At 39.2% G+C, this 13,805-nt stretch overlaps 1 protein-coding gene across 10 annotated transcripts in view; it reads left to right on the forward strand.

Annotated features, from left to right (window-relative positions):
• The window catches only part of plekha6 (pleckstrin homology domain containing, family A member 6), a 327,603-nt gene extending 315,467 nt beyond the window's left edge, over positions 1 to 12,136 (forward strand). For 9 of the 10 annotated variants that reach the window (XM_039749189.1, XM_039749191.1, XM_039749190.1 and 6 more), the window contains 3 exons: positions 1,626 to 1,768; positions 5,166 to 5,254; positions 7,860 to 12,136. In XM_039749189.1, the coding sequence (XP_039605123.1) occupies positions 1,626 to 1,768; positions 5,166 to 5,242 (220 nt within the window). In that variant the 3' untranslated portion in view covers positions 5,243 to 5,254; positions 7,860 to 12,136. The remainder of the gene's footprint in view (positions 1 to 1,625; positions 1,769 to 5,165; positions 5,255 to 7,859) is intronic. The other variant, XM_039749185.1, reaches the window with a different exon arrangement.
• The last annotated feature ends 1,669 nt before the right edge of the window (positions 12,137 to 13,805 follow it).

The raw sequence follows: 13,805 nt of genomic DNA on the forward strand, positions 1-13,805 counted from the left end.
CCCACATTATTCCAAAATAATTTAAGATATTCACACCATTTAGTCTTCTATTCTTTTCTTACGTTGTCGTGGATGCCAGGGACGATGACCCGGCCGGGATGCCTTGGAAGACCGGAAGTGGGCGTGCGCCCATCTGGGACCACGTGGGGGCTGCCTTCCTGGTTGCTTTGGGGGCCACGGGTACAGGGCATGGAAGCTCCACCCTGTAGGGGCCCGTGGTCACCACCAGGAGGCGCCCCAATGCTTTGGGGACCTGTTACCCCAGCACTCCAGGAAGTGCTTGGGGGAAGACTTAGGATGGCACCCGGAGAGCTGCCGGGAAGACAGCCGGCACTTCCGCCATGCTGGGGCGTGGCCAAGGGAGGAATGCCGGGAACACCTGTTGCTCATCCGGGAACTGCATAAAAGGGGCCGTCTCCATTCATTCAGGGCTGGAGTCAGGAGACGGAAGGACAAAGCGTGAGGAGTGTGGAGGCGGTCCAAAGAAAGGCATTTGTGGCCAGGACTGAGTATTGGGGTTGTGTGCACTATCTGAACTGGGTCTTTGTGACCATTGACTGGGTCTGAGTGACCAATGATTGTATATAGTATTGTAAATAAACATGTGGTGGTTTGATGAACAACATGTCTGCCTGTCTGTGTCCAGGCCGGCTCCACAACGTATTAAGATGTGCATTTTTTATTTTCTAGAAGCATAATAATATGTTTTGCTTTCCTTTGCATGTTCCACAGTTATCTTCTGTATTCTGTCATTTAAACTGATTACTTTACCAAACTCCCTTTAGAAATCTATCTGTTTGGTATTGTTTTTTATTAGTTCATGTGTCTAACTTTCTCCTGCTCAGCTATTTACCAGAGAGTTTAAGATGATCACTCCAGTTAATAAGAATAGCATTAGTTCAAATTTAACAGTATGGTTTGTCAACTTTGCTATTTTGCCACTGCAGTTTTTATTAAGAGCAGCAGATTACTTAAAAAAAATTTAAACCTAATACCCCGCATCAGATCTAACTGAACAGGTGCCGGGTATTATTATTGGCATGATCAGACCATACTATCATCCAGAAGACCCTGATGTCACTGTACTCTTAGTACCCTTTATCAGTATGCAGGAGCTTTCCAAAGTTGCCCTGCATAGTTGAATTTTGGCTCTACCTGTCCCCCAAAGAGCTGAAAGACACTTTCATACATTTTATGATACGCCTCAATGTGCATCAACTACCAAATGGGCATCTCTCAGAATTCCATGCACCTGTTCTCTTTATTTAGGAGTCTCATCCAAAACCTTTAAACAGTTAAATTGGATTTTGAGATATGGCTCTCTAACAGCCCTGCTCAAGTTAGGCTCTCGGCATCTCAGTATGGCAACTAGAAAAACACCACCTCTCTGGCCTTGTGTTTCTTTCTTGATGTTATATGTAGACTTTTCCTTCTCCGGGTGAAAATGCCACCTCTCAAATCCTGGTCAAGCCACATGGGTGGATAATTTAAGATATTTCATTAATTGCCAAGTGTTGCTGTCAAAGTCTAAATCTTATCTGAGTCAGACCCAATCATATGGCTTTGATAAATTACATTTAGACCTTTCTGTTATATTATAATAACTGACCTTATATTATATTTAGATTGCAGAACATTGTGCCCTTGCTTGATGGCCCAGCAGACGGACAGGTGGACACAGAGCAGCAGCTGCAGGAGCAGGAAAAGCGAATCGAGATTTCATGTGCATTGGCCGCAGAAGCATCCCGGCGTAGCCGCCTGCTCTCAGGTAAGAGGCCATACATGTTACATTTTCCTATAATGAAAAACTGAAAGCATTTTGTTTCTGTTTTCATACCAATAAAATATATCAATTCAAAAAGAAAAAAACGGATCATCAAGAGATAGAAGCAATCTCCTTTTTATTCCAACCTGCCAGCCTTTTTTACATTATCATTGTTTTAATTATACAGTAGTTCTAAACTAAAAAAAATGGTTAGAAAAAAATGAGCACAATGAGTACCTATAAAATCAAATCACAGCATCCATCCATCATTCACAACATATTGTGACCACACGGGGGCACCAGAGAGCCCCAAACCACAGACTCAGTAAGACAATACACGATGTAAGAATAAAATAAAGGATATTTATTCCACCAGGCACCTTTTACAGACCTCCTTCCAGTAATGTGCCACAATTATACAATAAATGAGCAATAAACCAATTCTTCTTCATTCTCCACCTCCGCTGAGTGTTGCCCACTACCTCCCAACTCTGACTCAGTTTTGTAAGGCAGGGATTCCCAAACTCGGTCCTGGGGTCACACTGTGACTGCAGGTTTTTGTTCCAACCAGATTCATAATCAGTAACAACAATCGATAACATTGATCAAATTTAATTAGGTGTTTTTTTTTCTCTTATTCTACACTCAGAAAAGCACCACAGCATGGTTTTTACATTTATAATACATTTACAAATATTTCTATTTTTGCAATACTGTAGATTTAAAAGCTTAACTCTCTTTTGTTGATTTCATTATATTTCGCCCTTTCTCTGTGCAGTTTGCTCTCTTCATTGTGTCTTAATAATGACAATTAAAAACGAGCAGAGCAGACACCCAGGCAAACAACATTGAATCATAAAAGGCAACTACTTTAGTGTCAGCCTCACTACTTAGTAAATAATAAACACAAGATGAAAATGTTAAAAAGAAAGGAAAATATGTTTTCCATTATAACTGCTTAGTACATTTTAATATTTTTTTTTTGGACCAAACTTAGCTTGGGCGGCACGGTGGCGCACTGGTAGCACTGCTGCCTCGCAGTTTGAACAGTTTGGAAAAATGAGATTAGCATAACTTGGTCAGCACTTAGACTAAAAGCAATGTGTAACAGTAAATATTGTTTGTATAGATATTTTAATAAGCTTATTGATATTTGGTGAGAAAAGACAAGTTACGGTGGCACAGTGATAGCGCTGTTGCCTCACATTTTGGAGTCTGCGTGGGTTTCCTCCCACAGTCTAAAGACATGCAGGTTAGGTGCATTGGCGATCCTAAATTGTCCCTAGTGTGTGTTTGGTGTGTGTGTGTGTGTGTGTGTCCTGCGGTGGGCTAGGCCTGCCCGGGATTTGTTCCTGCCTTATGCCCTGTGTTGGCTGGAATTGGCTCCAGCAGAACCCTGTGACCCTGTGTTAGGCTATAGCAGGTTACATAATGACTGACTGACTGACTGAAACTTAGCTTTCTAATTTCTATATTGTTCACAGAACACAGAATCTGGGAAATAACAGTTCACTTAATTAGCCCAGGAGTCCAATTAAAAACAGAAGCTGGCTGGAACAAAAACCTGCAGCCACAGTGAGTCCCCAGGACGAAGTTTGGGAATCCCTGATGTAAGACATCGGGATCCCTTTTGTGCCAGACCCAGGAATGCTTCAGGTGCCATGCTATGTCTTCTGGGGCGCACTTGTAGGCCATGAGGAAAGTAGAGAGGCCCTACTCCATCAGAACCGTCTATTGGAATTTTTGGGACCCAGACATGGCTGCATTTTCAGACACAATATCCCAAACACTGCTGTCGGCTGGCACCCTGTCCGATGGTTTTTTCCTGCCTTTCACCCTGTGTTGGCTGGGATTGGCTCCAGCAGACCCTCATGACCTGGTAGTTAGGATATAATGGATGGATGGATGAATATCCCAAACACCCCTGCGGCCGTCCCAGCTGAGTTCCCACGTGAGGACCACTGCCACCTAGCATATGGGGGCTGGAATTGCTTCTGACTCCCGGCTATCTGTCTGCGTAGTCGCGTTGGCCTCCTGTGTGGGTAATGAATTATTCTCCATTCCAGCTGGGATGCCCACTCTCCTCCTACAGTATATACAGTATCTGTAGCCTGGGTCGTAATACTGTATCAGACTGTAATAAATGGCATGACAAAAAGTTAAGAAAGCATCATTTGCAAACTGCGCCCACAAAATGTTGTAAAATACCTGCTTTCAGAAAGGCAACAGTGAATATCTTTTATTTCATAATTAATCATTTCGACACCTTTAGTAAAATTATTTTAGGAAACTTTGTACAAATAGTTCCAAAAGTTGATATTCTGCATGGTGGTGCAGGGGTTGGAGCCTCTGCCTTACAGCTGTAGACTCTCTTGTTACAATCGAGGCCCGGGCACTACATGTTTGGAGTCAGTCTTTATTTGTCATGCCCAAATCATTTTGGTGTCTCTAAATTTGCTCCAAGTGAGTAAAGGTGCATGGCACTCAAGATTGTTCTCTGTGTGGCATCTGATGCCATTCAGGATAGGCTCTGGCTCCCTGCCTGTGACCATTTGTTGGATTAGGCTCATTTAGAAAAAGAATGAATCTTTCACAATAAAAAAATAAAAACAAAATTATAAGAGGCCGTGGCCATTGAACGCTGACTTTTTAAACTTTACTTTGGAACACTTCCAATTTTATAATGATAACAAAAATAATGTTTTTGTATTGTATATGAACAAAGTTTTTTTTTTTAAAATAGTCATTGGCTTACATCTAGCTGATCCTGTTAGTAGTTTCAAAAATACTTTATAATGGCTACTGTATGGCAATTATTTGATTTATTCTTGAGACGTATACCTTGATTATGGTTATAGACACACATTTCATTGAATGTCTGCAGCATTAATCTTACCTGTTTGTGTCCAGTCCCCTTATTTAACAGAAAACAAGCACTAAAGCTTTCTTTCTCATCTCTGCCTCCCAAACTGTAATTGCTACAACACTATAAAGGACATTAAAATAACAACCTTTAGAAAAAGGGATCATAGAAATTTCAAAGACAGCATGTTTTTCCCAGTACAAGAGAAAGCCACATATAAATAAGATGGTTTTTTTGAAGACTACAAATTCCGTCAAGCAGACTAAGCAGAGAAATGGCTTTCAAATAAATTGGTAACCATGAACAGGAATGTAACTGTGAGGACATATCTGGGCTGATCATCATGTGATGTTGCCTAAAACATACACGACAGGTTGACATAACGTAAAGGTGCTGGCAAAATCACAATCTATTTGATCTGAATATACAGAGAGAGAAGGCTGGTGGGATGGTTGGTTTCCAAAGGCAGCAGTGTGAATGTGTTTTTGTCTTTTGTTTGCATTCTGTTCAGTTTGATTTCATGCCATCTCATTCCAGCTCAGTGCATTTCCCCCAGCCCTCCATCATCTCCCATTGCTGACCTGACAGACTCCACTCACTTCATGAAAGTGTGAGCCTCTATTCAGGTGAGTTCTTCTGTGTGTGGCAGGCTCTCACCACTTAAATCTCTTAAAGGAATGTCTAACTTAATGCAATTCTGGGTTTGTTGAGGAATTCTGAAACTTTTATTTTGCTCTCTAATAAAAATATCAAAAAAGTTAGCAAGAAACCTTAAGTGGTGGCAATGTAGCAAACATGAAAGGTTTCCTTGTAAGGGCATCGCTTCCATAATGCCTGCCATGTTTTTCCTTTATTCTGTAGAAATTTGGATTTGAGATGAAAAGATGACTGAAGTCAATTGTCACCTTATTGTGCAGAAGTACTGAGCTAATATACATATAATGTGTTACAGTAACAATTTGGGTTCCATGGCATATAAGCATGGTTAAATTTGCCAGCCATGCATATTCACACTTCTTCAGGCTATATTCCTACTTTATATATGAAGAAGGCAAGCTTAGTTAAGGGGTCCATTCTCGACCAACTGGAAGTTGTAGAGGAGGACAGAATGAAGCTGGGGACCGTTAAGAACAACTCTCTGACACATTAACACTGAGGACTTTCAGACAACAAATTATTCAGCAGAATTGTGTCAAGAAACACATCTGCTCTCTTATCATTAGTCAGAAGTTTTTTGCTTCTTCTTTTCTTTTTATGTTATTTTGTTGTTTGTTATAATATTTCTTGAGCTTCTATCTATCTATCTATCTATCTATCTATCTATCTATCTATCTATCTATCTATCTATCTATCTATCTATCTATCTATCTATCTATCTATCTATCTATCTATCTGCCATGGGTTTAATATTTGTTTTTTGTTTGTTATCTGAATTTGAATTCAGATAATTAAAGTAACATGAAGAATAAAGAACCTTGCAAAAAAGAAAAAAGAGCCAAATGGATGTTGAAGGAAATAAAGAATCAGTTTTTACTAGATATACCAAAGTCTGAAATAGCATGAGTAAGAAGAATACATGCATTGGAATGCTTAAGAAGTATAAAATAATAGATCAGCTAGGGGAAACTACTAATTACAGAAAAATGGTAAGGGTCCATCCTGTGAAGTATAAAAAGCTATTCTAGTGCTGTGTGGTGGATTCTTGCCCTTAACAGCACTGTCTTAGGTAGATTGCTGTCTTTAGAAGGACAGCTTGCTGTAGTTACATAAGAGTCAAGTCACATCTGATGATTTTTTCCAGGGATTTTCATTCATAGCCTTCATTTACTGTTGGTTCCAGACAGGCTGGTTTGAGTGTTTCTGGCACTGATGATCTCCTTGAATTTTCTCGTGCAACAGTCTCTAGAGTTTACTGAAAATGATGCAAAAAAAACAAAAAACTTCCAATGAGGTATTTGATGAGACAGGTCAGAGGAGAAGGGCCACACTGCTTTGAGCAGACATCAAGTCTACGGTAAATGAAATAACCACTCTGTTCAACTGTGGTACGCAGAAAAGCATCTCCGAATGCACAACATGTCAAACCTTGAGATGGATGGGCTACACAAGAAGAAGACCATGTCAGGTTCACCTTCTGTTATCCAAGACGTGAAAGCTGAGGCTGCAGTAGGCATGGGTTCATCAAAACTGAACAGCTGAAGATAGCAGAAATGTAGCCTGGTCTGATGAATCTCAATTTCTTTTGAGGCACACAAATGGTAGTCTCAGAATTTGGCACCAGCAGCATAAATCTATGCATCCAACCTGCCTTGTGTCAGATGCCCAGGCTGCTGATGGTGATGTAATGGTGTGGGAAATGTTTTCTTGGCACACTTTGGTCCCATTAATATCTATCAATTTCATGGCCTTTTTGAGTATTGCTGCTGACCATGTGCATCCGCTCATGACTGACATTTATCCATCTTTTAATGGTTACTTCTAGCATGATAATTCCTCATTTCACATTAAACTAGTTTCATGTAAATGGTAATGAGTTTAGTGTTCTTCAGTGGCCTTCGCAGTCACCTTGTCTGAATGCAGTAGAACACCTTTGGGATGTAGCAAATCTGCAGAAATTGCCTGATATTGTCAGAATCTCAGAGAAATGTTTCCAACATCTTGAGGGTTTCATGAGATAAGGATCTGAGGCTGCTTAGAGAGAAAAAGGAGGTCCTACCTAGTATTAGTATAGCTAGGAGCATGCGCTGATAGCACGTTGCTGCACTCACCACACGATGAACCACCTGGATTGGGACCTGAGTGCAGCCAGTGACACCTCAGCACCATATGGAAAAAGGTGATGATTTTTGATGGTGGTTGGAGTGCCAATCCTAGCAGTTAGTATACTGTACTGGTCCTAAGAATTTTCTCAGTGAGTGTAAATCATTCTTTTATGAGTATGAATATACATACCCTGGGCTTATACTGAGTGCTATTGGGATACATTTTCATTCCCCATTACCCTGAAATTGACTTAAATGGGTTTAGTAAATGGCTGGACCAACAAATTTCCAAAAGTAAAAATGACTTGCGTGTCTTCCTCAGACATGACCAAAAAAAGCCACCCTGAATCATTTTCTTTACCATAGGTCTTAGATATTAATGCATGTCCTCACTTCAACTATATACAGTATAATCATGTACAATAATTCTAATTCTGCATTCTTTCATTCTTTCTTTATCCTCCTTTAGCTCAAGCACTGGCAGCTGTCAAGTTCCATGGAGCAACATTCTAAAACTTTAAAGTGGGAATGAACGCTGTTCCTCAAGAGTTTATTTTTCCATTCCATTGCTTTATTGGCTGAAAGAAAAAAGTGCCAGAGACACTACTTGTCTAAGCTACTGACCAAGGAGCCACTGGACTCTTTCACATTAACCCCACAAACGAGTGTCAGCAGCTAGTGTGACTCAAACTGTGAGGTCGCCACTCACTAGCTGCTCAAAATAGCACCAAGGGGATCCAAGCAGACTGGAGGTCCAAGTAGTAAGTGTCAAGGATGAATGAACACTGCACGTCTGATACAGGTGCAGAATCATGAGACACATGGGATGCATTTTTGCCAAAAGAAGTAATTATTGGGATGACGAAATGTAACCTAAATAACAATGTCCAATGCAGGAGACGACCTGAAGTGCACCGTCCGAATTCCAGCTCAGAGAACGCACAGTCCTGTGCTTTTTAAACACCCAAATACAAGTCAGTGTTTGTGCAGCAAATTCACTTTCCTGGTCCTAAAAACCAAAGTCACCCAGAAACAAAAACACAAGGGATTAAGCATTTGTAGCTACACTTGCTGAGCAGAGAAGGGATTACGTACTCCTTCAACAAGCTGGACAGCCTTGCTGCCAGGATGACCCAGCAGAGTCAGTTGTCTCGCTCTGTTCACTCGCATGGGGTACAAACACCATTGCCACCAAGTGGTCACAATTACTGTGGAAGTGCTCGACACACTCATCCTCTCTGTGATACATCAGCATCAGTGCTTTCTAGTCTTCTGCTAGTAATTACAAAAAGCCTACCAGTGATATTAAACTGTACACAAACAAGAAAGAAACAAAGTGACCTTAGAAAATTCAGCTTGCTAAATGTACTGTAATGATGCTAATGTCCATTTCTCTTTATTTTTTTTTTACTTTGTTTGCGCTGCTGGATTATGGCCAAGACAGACTAACAGCTTGCACCACTACAAAAGTAGCCTGTTGTAGACCTTAAACCGTTCATTTTTATAAGTTTGATATTTGCATGAGCTGCCAGCTCAAGGTTACAGCACTCGATTTACAATTTAAAAAAAATTAAAAGAGCATGATAAGGTCAACTAGTACCTTGATGTGTGCTTGCAGTGTACTAAAAAAATGGAATGAAAATGCAACCAAGTAGAATTATTTCTATCTCTGCTAGTTTCAAATAAACCGTTTTTCTTCAACTGCTAAATAAGTTAAAAGTTCACTGAAAATATGTATGGTTTTCAAGTCACATAACAAAAGTCTAAGTATATAGGCACACACACTCATCTGAATGGGCTTTCATAGGAGGTAGGATATCCTGCCAAATCTGAAAGAGGTACATCTTAATGTACAGTAGGTTAACTGGCAGCTGACGACTGAGTGGTCCGGGTGTCTGTGGGGGGATTTCTGGCCGCATGGACTCCATCTGTCTGTCACCCCAGCTAAAGGTGACAGGCAGATGGAGAGGGAGAAAATAAATGGAAGGATGTGTGTGTTGTACGAATATATATATATACATATATATATATATACATATACTGTACAGAGAGGGAGAGAGCAGCTACACTGTATATGCAAAAAGGAAAAAGATCATTACTGTCCTGCTGAAAATAAAAAGTTAAAGAAATAAAGAAATGGTGTTTACACTGGCACACCAAATGGAGGTTGAAAGGCACAGATGTTGAACTTCTAAATTTCTTTCTATTTTTTTCAGCAGGAAGATAACTCTTACCTATTTTTTCTTGAGTATGCATTCTGTATATGCAGTATAATATGTTGTACATTCATGGATGAATGAGTTATTGAAAAATTTAAATTCTTCCGCACAAGAGCCTAATTCAAAGCCACAGCATATTCAGGTTTTCTCATCAAACAGCCTCTTAATCAGAAGTTAAGTGCTTTTAATTGAAAACAGTAACACTTGCTGTGATATTTCTGAATTCAAATAATAACAGAATTTAGTCAAGTCAGTAATAACTGGACCCTGACTAGGATGTTGGTGACATCTGTGATATTTCTGAATTCAGATGGTGACAGAATTTAGTCAAGTCAGTAATAACTGGACCCTGACTAGGATGTTGGTGACATTTGTGATATTTCTGAATTCAGATGGTGACATAATTTAGTCCATTAGGCAATAACTGGACCCTGACTAGGATGCTGGTGACATTTGCAGAACTCTGTTATGGAGTAGCGAGTTCCCAGGTGTAGTCCAGGAGTACCACAGTGGCTATGGGTTTTCACTCCAACCAGTTCCACAAACTAATGGTTCCTTCTTACTTTTTAAATGACAGAATTGTTTAATTAGTCTTTCTCTTCTGTTATTTTGCATTCAGAAATATGTGCTAGCATAGTTATAAGTAAGCAAAATGTAGACATTTGCATATTTTGCCAGATCTTTAAGTGTTAATGTTCTGTTACCATATTTTCTTTAATTTACCTTTCCCTGTGACATTTGCTCCCTTAATTCTTTTCAGATACTGACATCAGTCTGTGATGATCAGTATGGGCACAGGTGCAAGTAACACTAAATACTTAAGGAAAGCAGCGACTTCAGTTTAAAATTCACTTGTGAGCTAATTAATAAGAAAAATGACCAGAACATAAAAAAAAGCAAAATCTTAAAAAGTAAGAAAAGATCAATAATTAATGTTATACACAAAGACAAAAAATTAGCAAACCCATTTTGTAATTTCTGGATTGATGTAAAGGCAGAAACTGGTAAATAACAGTTTGTTTAATAAAAGCAGAAGTCCAGTTAAAAGCTGAAGGTGGTCAACTGAAACTGAGGACCACTTAGTTAAGCCTTACATTACTATTTAGCACACAAAGAAATGTAACATTAAAATAGCAGCTCTGCTTTAACGGGCAGTGCCATTTGCAGCAGTGTCTGTCCTGATCATCACTAACTGTCTGTATCTGGATATAATTTAAAGTGCAGACTCCACAGAAATAAGGTCATTGAAATGAAAATGGTAAAAGAAAGCCAAGTGTGACAAATAAAACACAAAGAGTTACCCACTGATCTGTGGAATCAACGATCACAAATCTGTGGTTTGAATGAAAGCCTGTAGCCACAGTGGTACTCCAAGAGTGAACTTGGGAACCCCTGGTACGGAGGAATGTTTAGAACATTAAATAAATAAATGTGTGAAATGTGACAATAAACAGAAACACAAAGATATGTGGGCATAAATAATTACGTGTAGTTAAAGTAAAGTAGTTAAATGCACCATGAAATATGTTTATGTTGCTTATTTGGTTATGTATTTATTTCTTCATTTATGTATTTCAGTGGCCTTGTGCACAACATGAAATACACCTAGAAATGGAAACTCATTTTCATCCATCAAAGTTAAAAGGCGGGGCCCCAGAGAGCACTGTGTTCTGATTGGTGACAACTTTGCACATGACTATGAGCCACAGGCGTCCCAAGGCAAGCAAAGCACATGCTCAGAGCTGTGACTGTGCACGACTGGCACACATGAGTTACAAGAAAGAGCTGGCCAGATTTCCAGCGCAGAGTGGCTACTTTAACTCAAGATCCCCTTGTGGCGTCTTCCTGAAAACGTAGCACTTGTGCACACGCCATGGAGGCTTCATCATTGCTAGAGCCCAACCTCTTAACTTTCACATTTGCACATGACAGCTTTTATTTTTATGTTGCGTTCGGTGTCACCAAAACAGTTAAATGAAGCAATAATTAAATAAATGCATAAAGAAATAAAATATTTAATAATACAATTAATTATTTATGCTCACATATCACTGTGATTGTATTTATGTTTTGTCACATTCAACAGTTCATTCATTTCTTTTAATTTGTCTGTACCTACTATGGATCCATTCAATCACGTATTTGTAGCAGGATTTCTTACTTCAACCCTCTGCGTGTTGCACGTTCCATCACATATTGTATGACCTTCCCTTTATTTCTTGAATTTTAAGAGTATAAATCCTCACTCAGACTCCAGTGCCGTCATCATGTAAATACTGCAGTAGTGTCTGCAAGCTGTTGGCCCATTCTGGTCCTAAGAGCAGTCATGAAACCCATCGGGGAGTTTTTTGTTTCTGTCTTTACTGAGTCCCACTCAAGCTGACCTTTCATGATAGAGTGTAACCATTTCTTCTATATTTGTATTTACTGTTTATATGCAACAGAAAATGTGTATTTAAAATATAAAATAATTATGTTATTACTAAACCAGTTTTAATAAACCCAAACAGCAAACCTCATTATACTTTAGAAGAGTCTACTAGCTTTTAATAAAACATTAATATTGACAGTGCTGTCAATACCAACAGAAGTAAAGACATAAAGCTTCACAGTTAAGCAAGTCTAAAAATGGAAACAACAAGAAGTGTATTTTTTTTTTAAAAGTCATTTTTATTCAGATGTTTTCATTTTGTATGTTTTCTGAAGTGTTTTGTTCTTTGTCGCTCTAATGAAGTAAATTGGTCGCCATGGTCCCGTATTCACCTTCCAAAAATCTACCAACCAAACAAGCAAGCACGGCTTCAAGCAAAAATGGCCAACAATACAGAAGCCTGCTTGTTTCAAATGCACGGAGCAGGGAGCTAGAAATGGGAGTGGTGCTCAGACTAATTTCTGGCCATACATTACAAGTCAATATTGGATCATCTTATTCATTGACCAAACAAACTCTATATGGCACCTTTCTCCCGAGAATGCTTCACAAGTGGAATTGTTCCCATTTTTCAACATGAGCACAGGCAGGTTAGCTGACATGTGTAGAGTCAAACAGTGTGATGACTGATCAGTCCAATGCCTGATGGATAGTGACACTAATAAGAAACATCACAATGAAAAGAGACAAATAATTACGATACATCTTAGATTCATTTCTAGAGCCATTCCAGTTTTTTGTGCCAGCAGAATCTGCACAATATGTAAGACGCACAACCTTTTTTGTTAAACATTGATCGGTTTTTTTTGTATCATTGTGGTATTAATCAGCAATAACAGACATGGGCAAAGGCAGCTCAAGCTAACTATTCTCAAAGCAAATGGACAGCAGCCACCAATGTGCAGGTGTAAATTCAGAAGCTGCGAAAACGAAGGTGGGACTCAGTGAGCCCAAATAAGTAAGAATTCCCAGTGAAGTAAAATGTTGTTTCCTCTAAAATATACAAGTGAAATCAATGCAGGGTATGTGTGCCCATTTTTAACAGTCTCAGGCAGCTATGGATGTCCTAGGTGCCTGGCCGAGACAAACAAAAACTGCACAATGTGAACAGGCAGGCAGGCAGGCAGGCAGGCTAAATAGGTTACAGATAAGACTTACTGTTTGGGACAAACTGATCACGCTATGCAAAACCCAAAATAAGTAAATTGCAGTATGCAAAAATTATTTGAAAATAATATTTGTGTTTATTTCGTGATGATGATGGTTTAAAGCAGCAGTCTTTCATAAGGGCTACCATAGAGATGGATTTACCTTCAAACCCCACTCCAATCAAAAGATAAATATTTCTGTAAACTGAAATTCTTATTTTATTCCACTCTTTGTGTCTACATATCCCATCTATTCTGGAAATGTAAAAATAATAAAGTGGATTTTTCTTTTCGGTTTGTAAACAGGTATATTAGCTTGACATAGAAACCAAGAATGTTAAGCTGCCTTTATCAGCCTGCTTGCTAGCATTCTTCTGATTTATTCTTGCAAACATAATTTTTAAAGCACATAAATAATAGACATATACGCAAACTCCAAATATGCCACAGCAATTGATATTGTAGGGTTTTATTTAGAGCGATTTTACGCTGTAATCAGTAAAACATCAATTAGGAATACTTCTGCAAGTTAAAAGCAAACATCAATTTACAGAAACTGACACGCAAGTGAAACCAAGCAGCTCAACCCATGCGCATTGGACTTCGAGGCCCTTAGC

Source organism: Polypterus senegalus, chromosome 3 (genome assembly GCF_016835505.1).
Source record: "Polypterus senegalus isolate Bchr_013 chromosome 3, ASM1683550v1, whole genome shotgun sequence".
Classification (NCBI taxonomy): Eukaryota; Metazoa; Chordata; class Cladistia; order Polypteriformes; family Polypteridae; genus Polypterus; species Polypterus senegalus.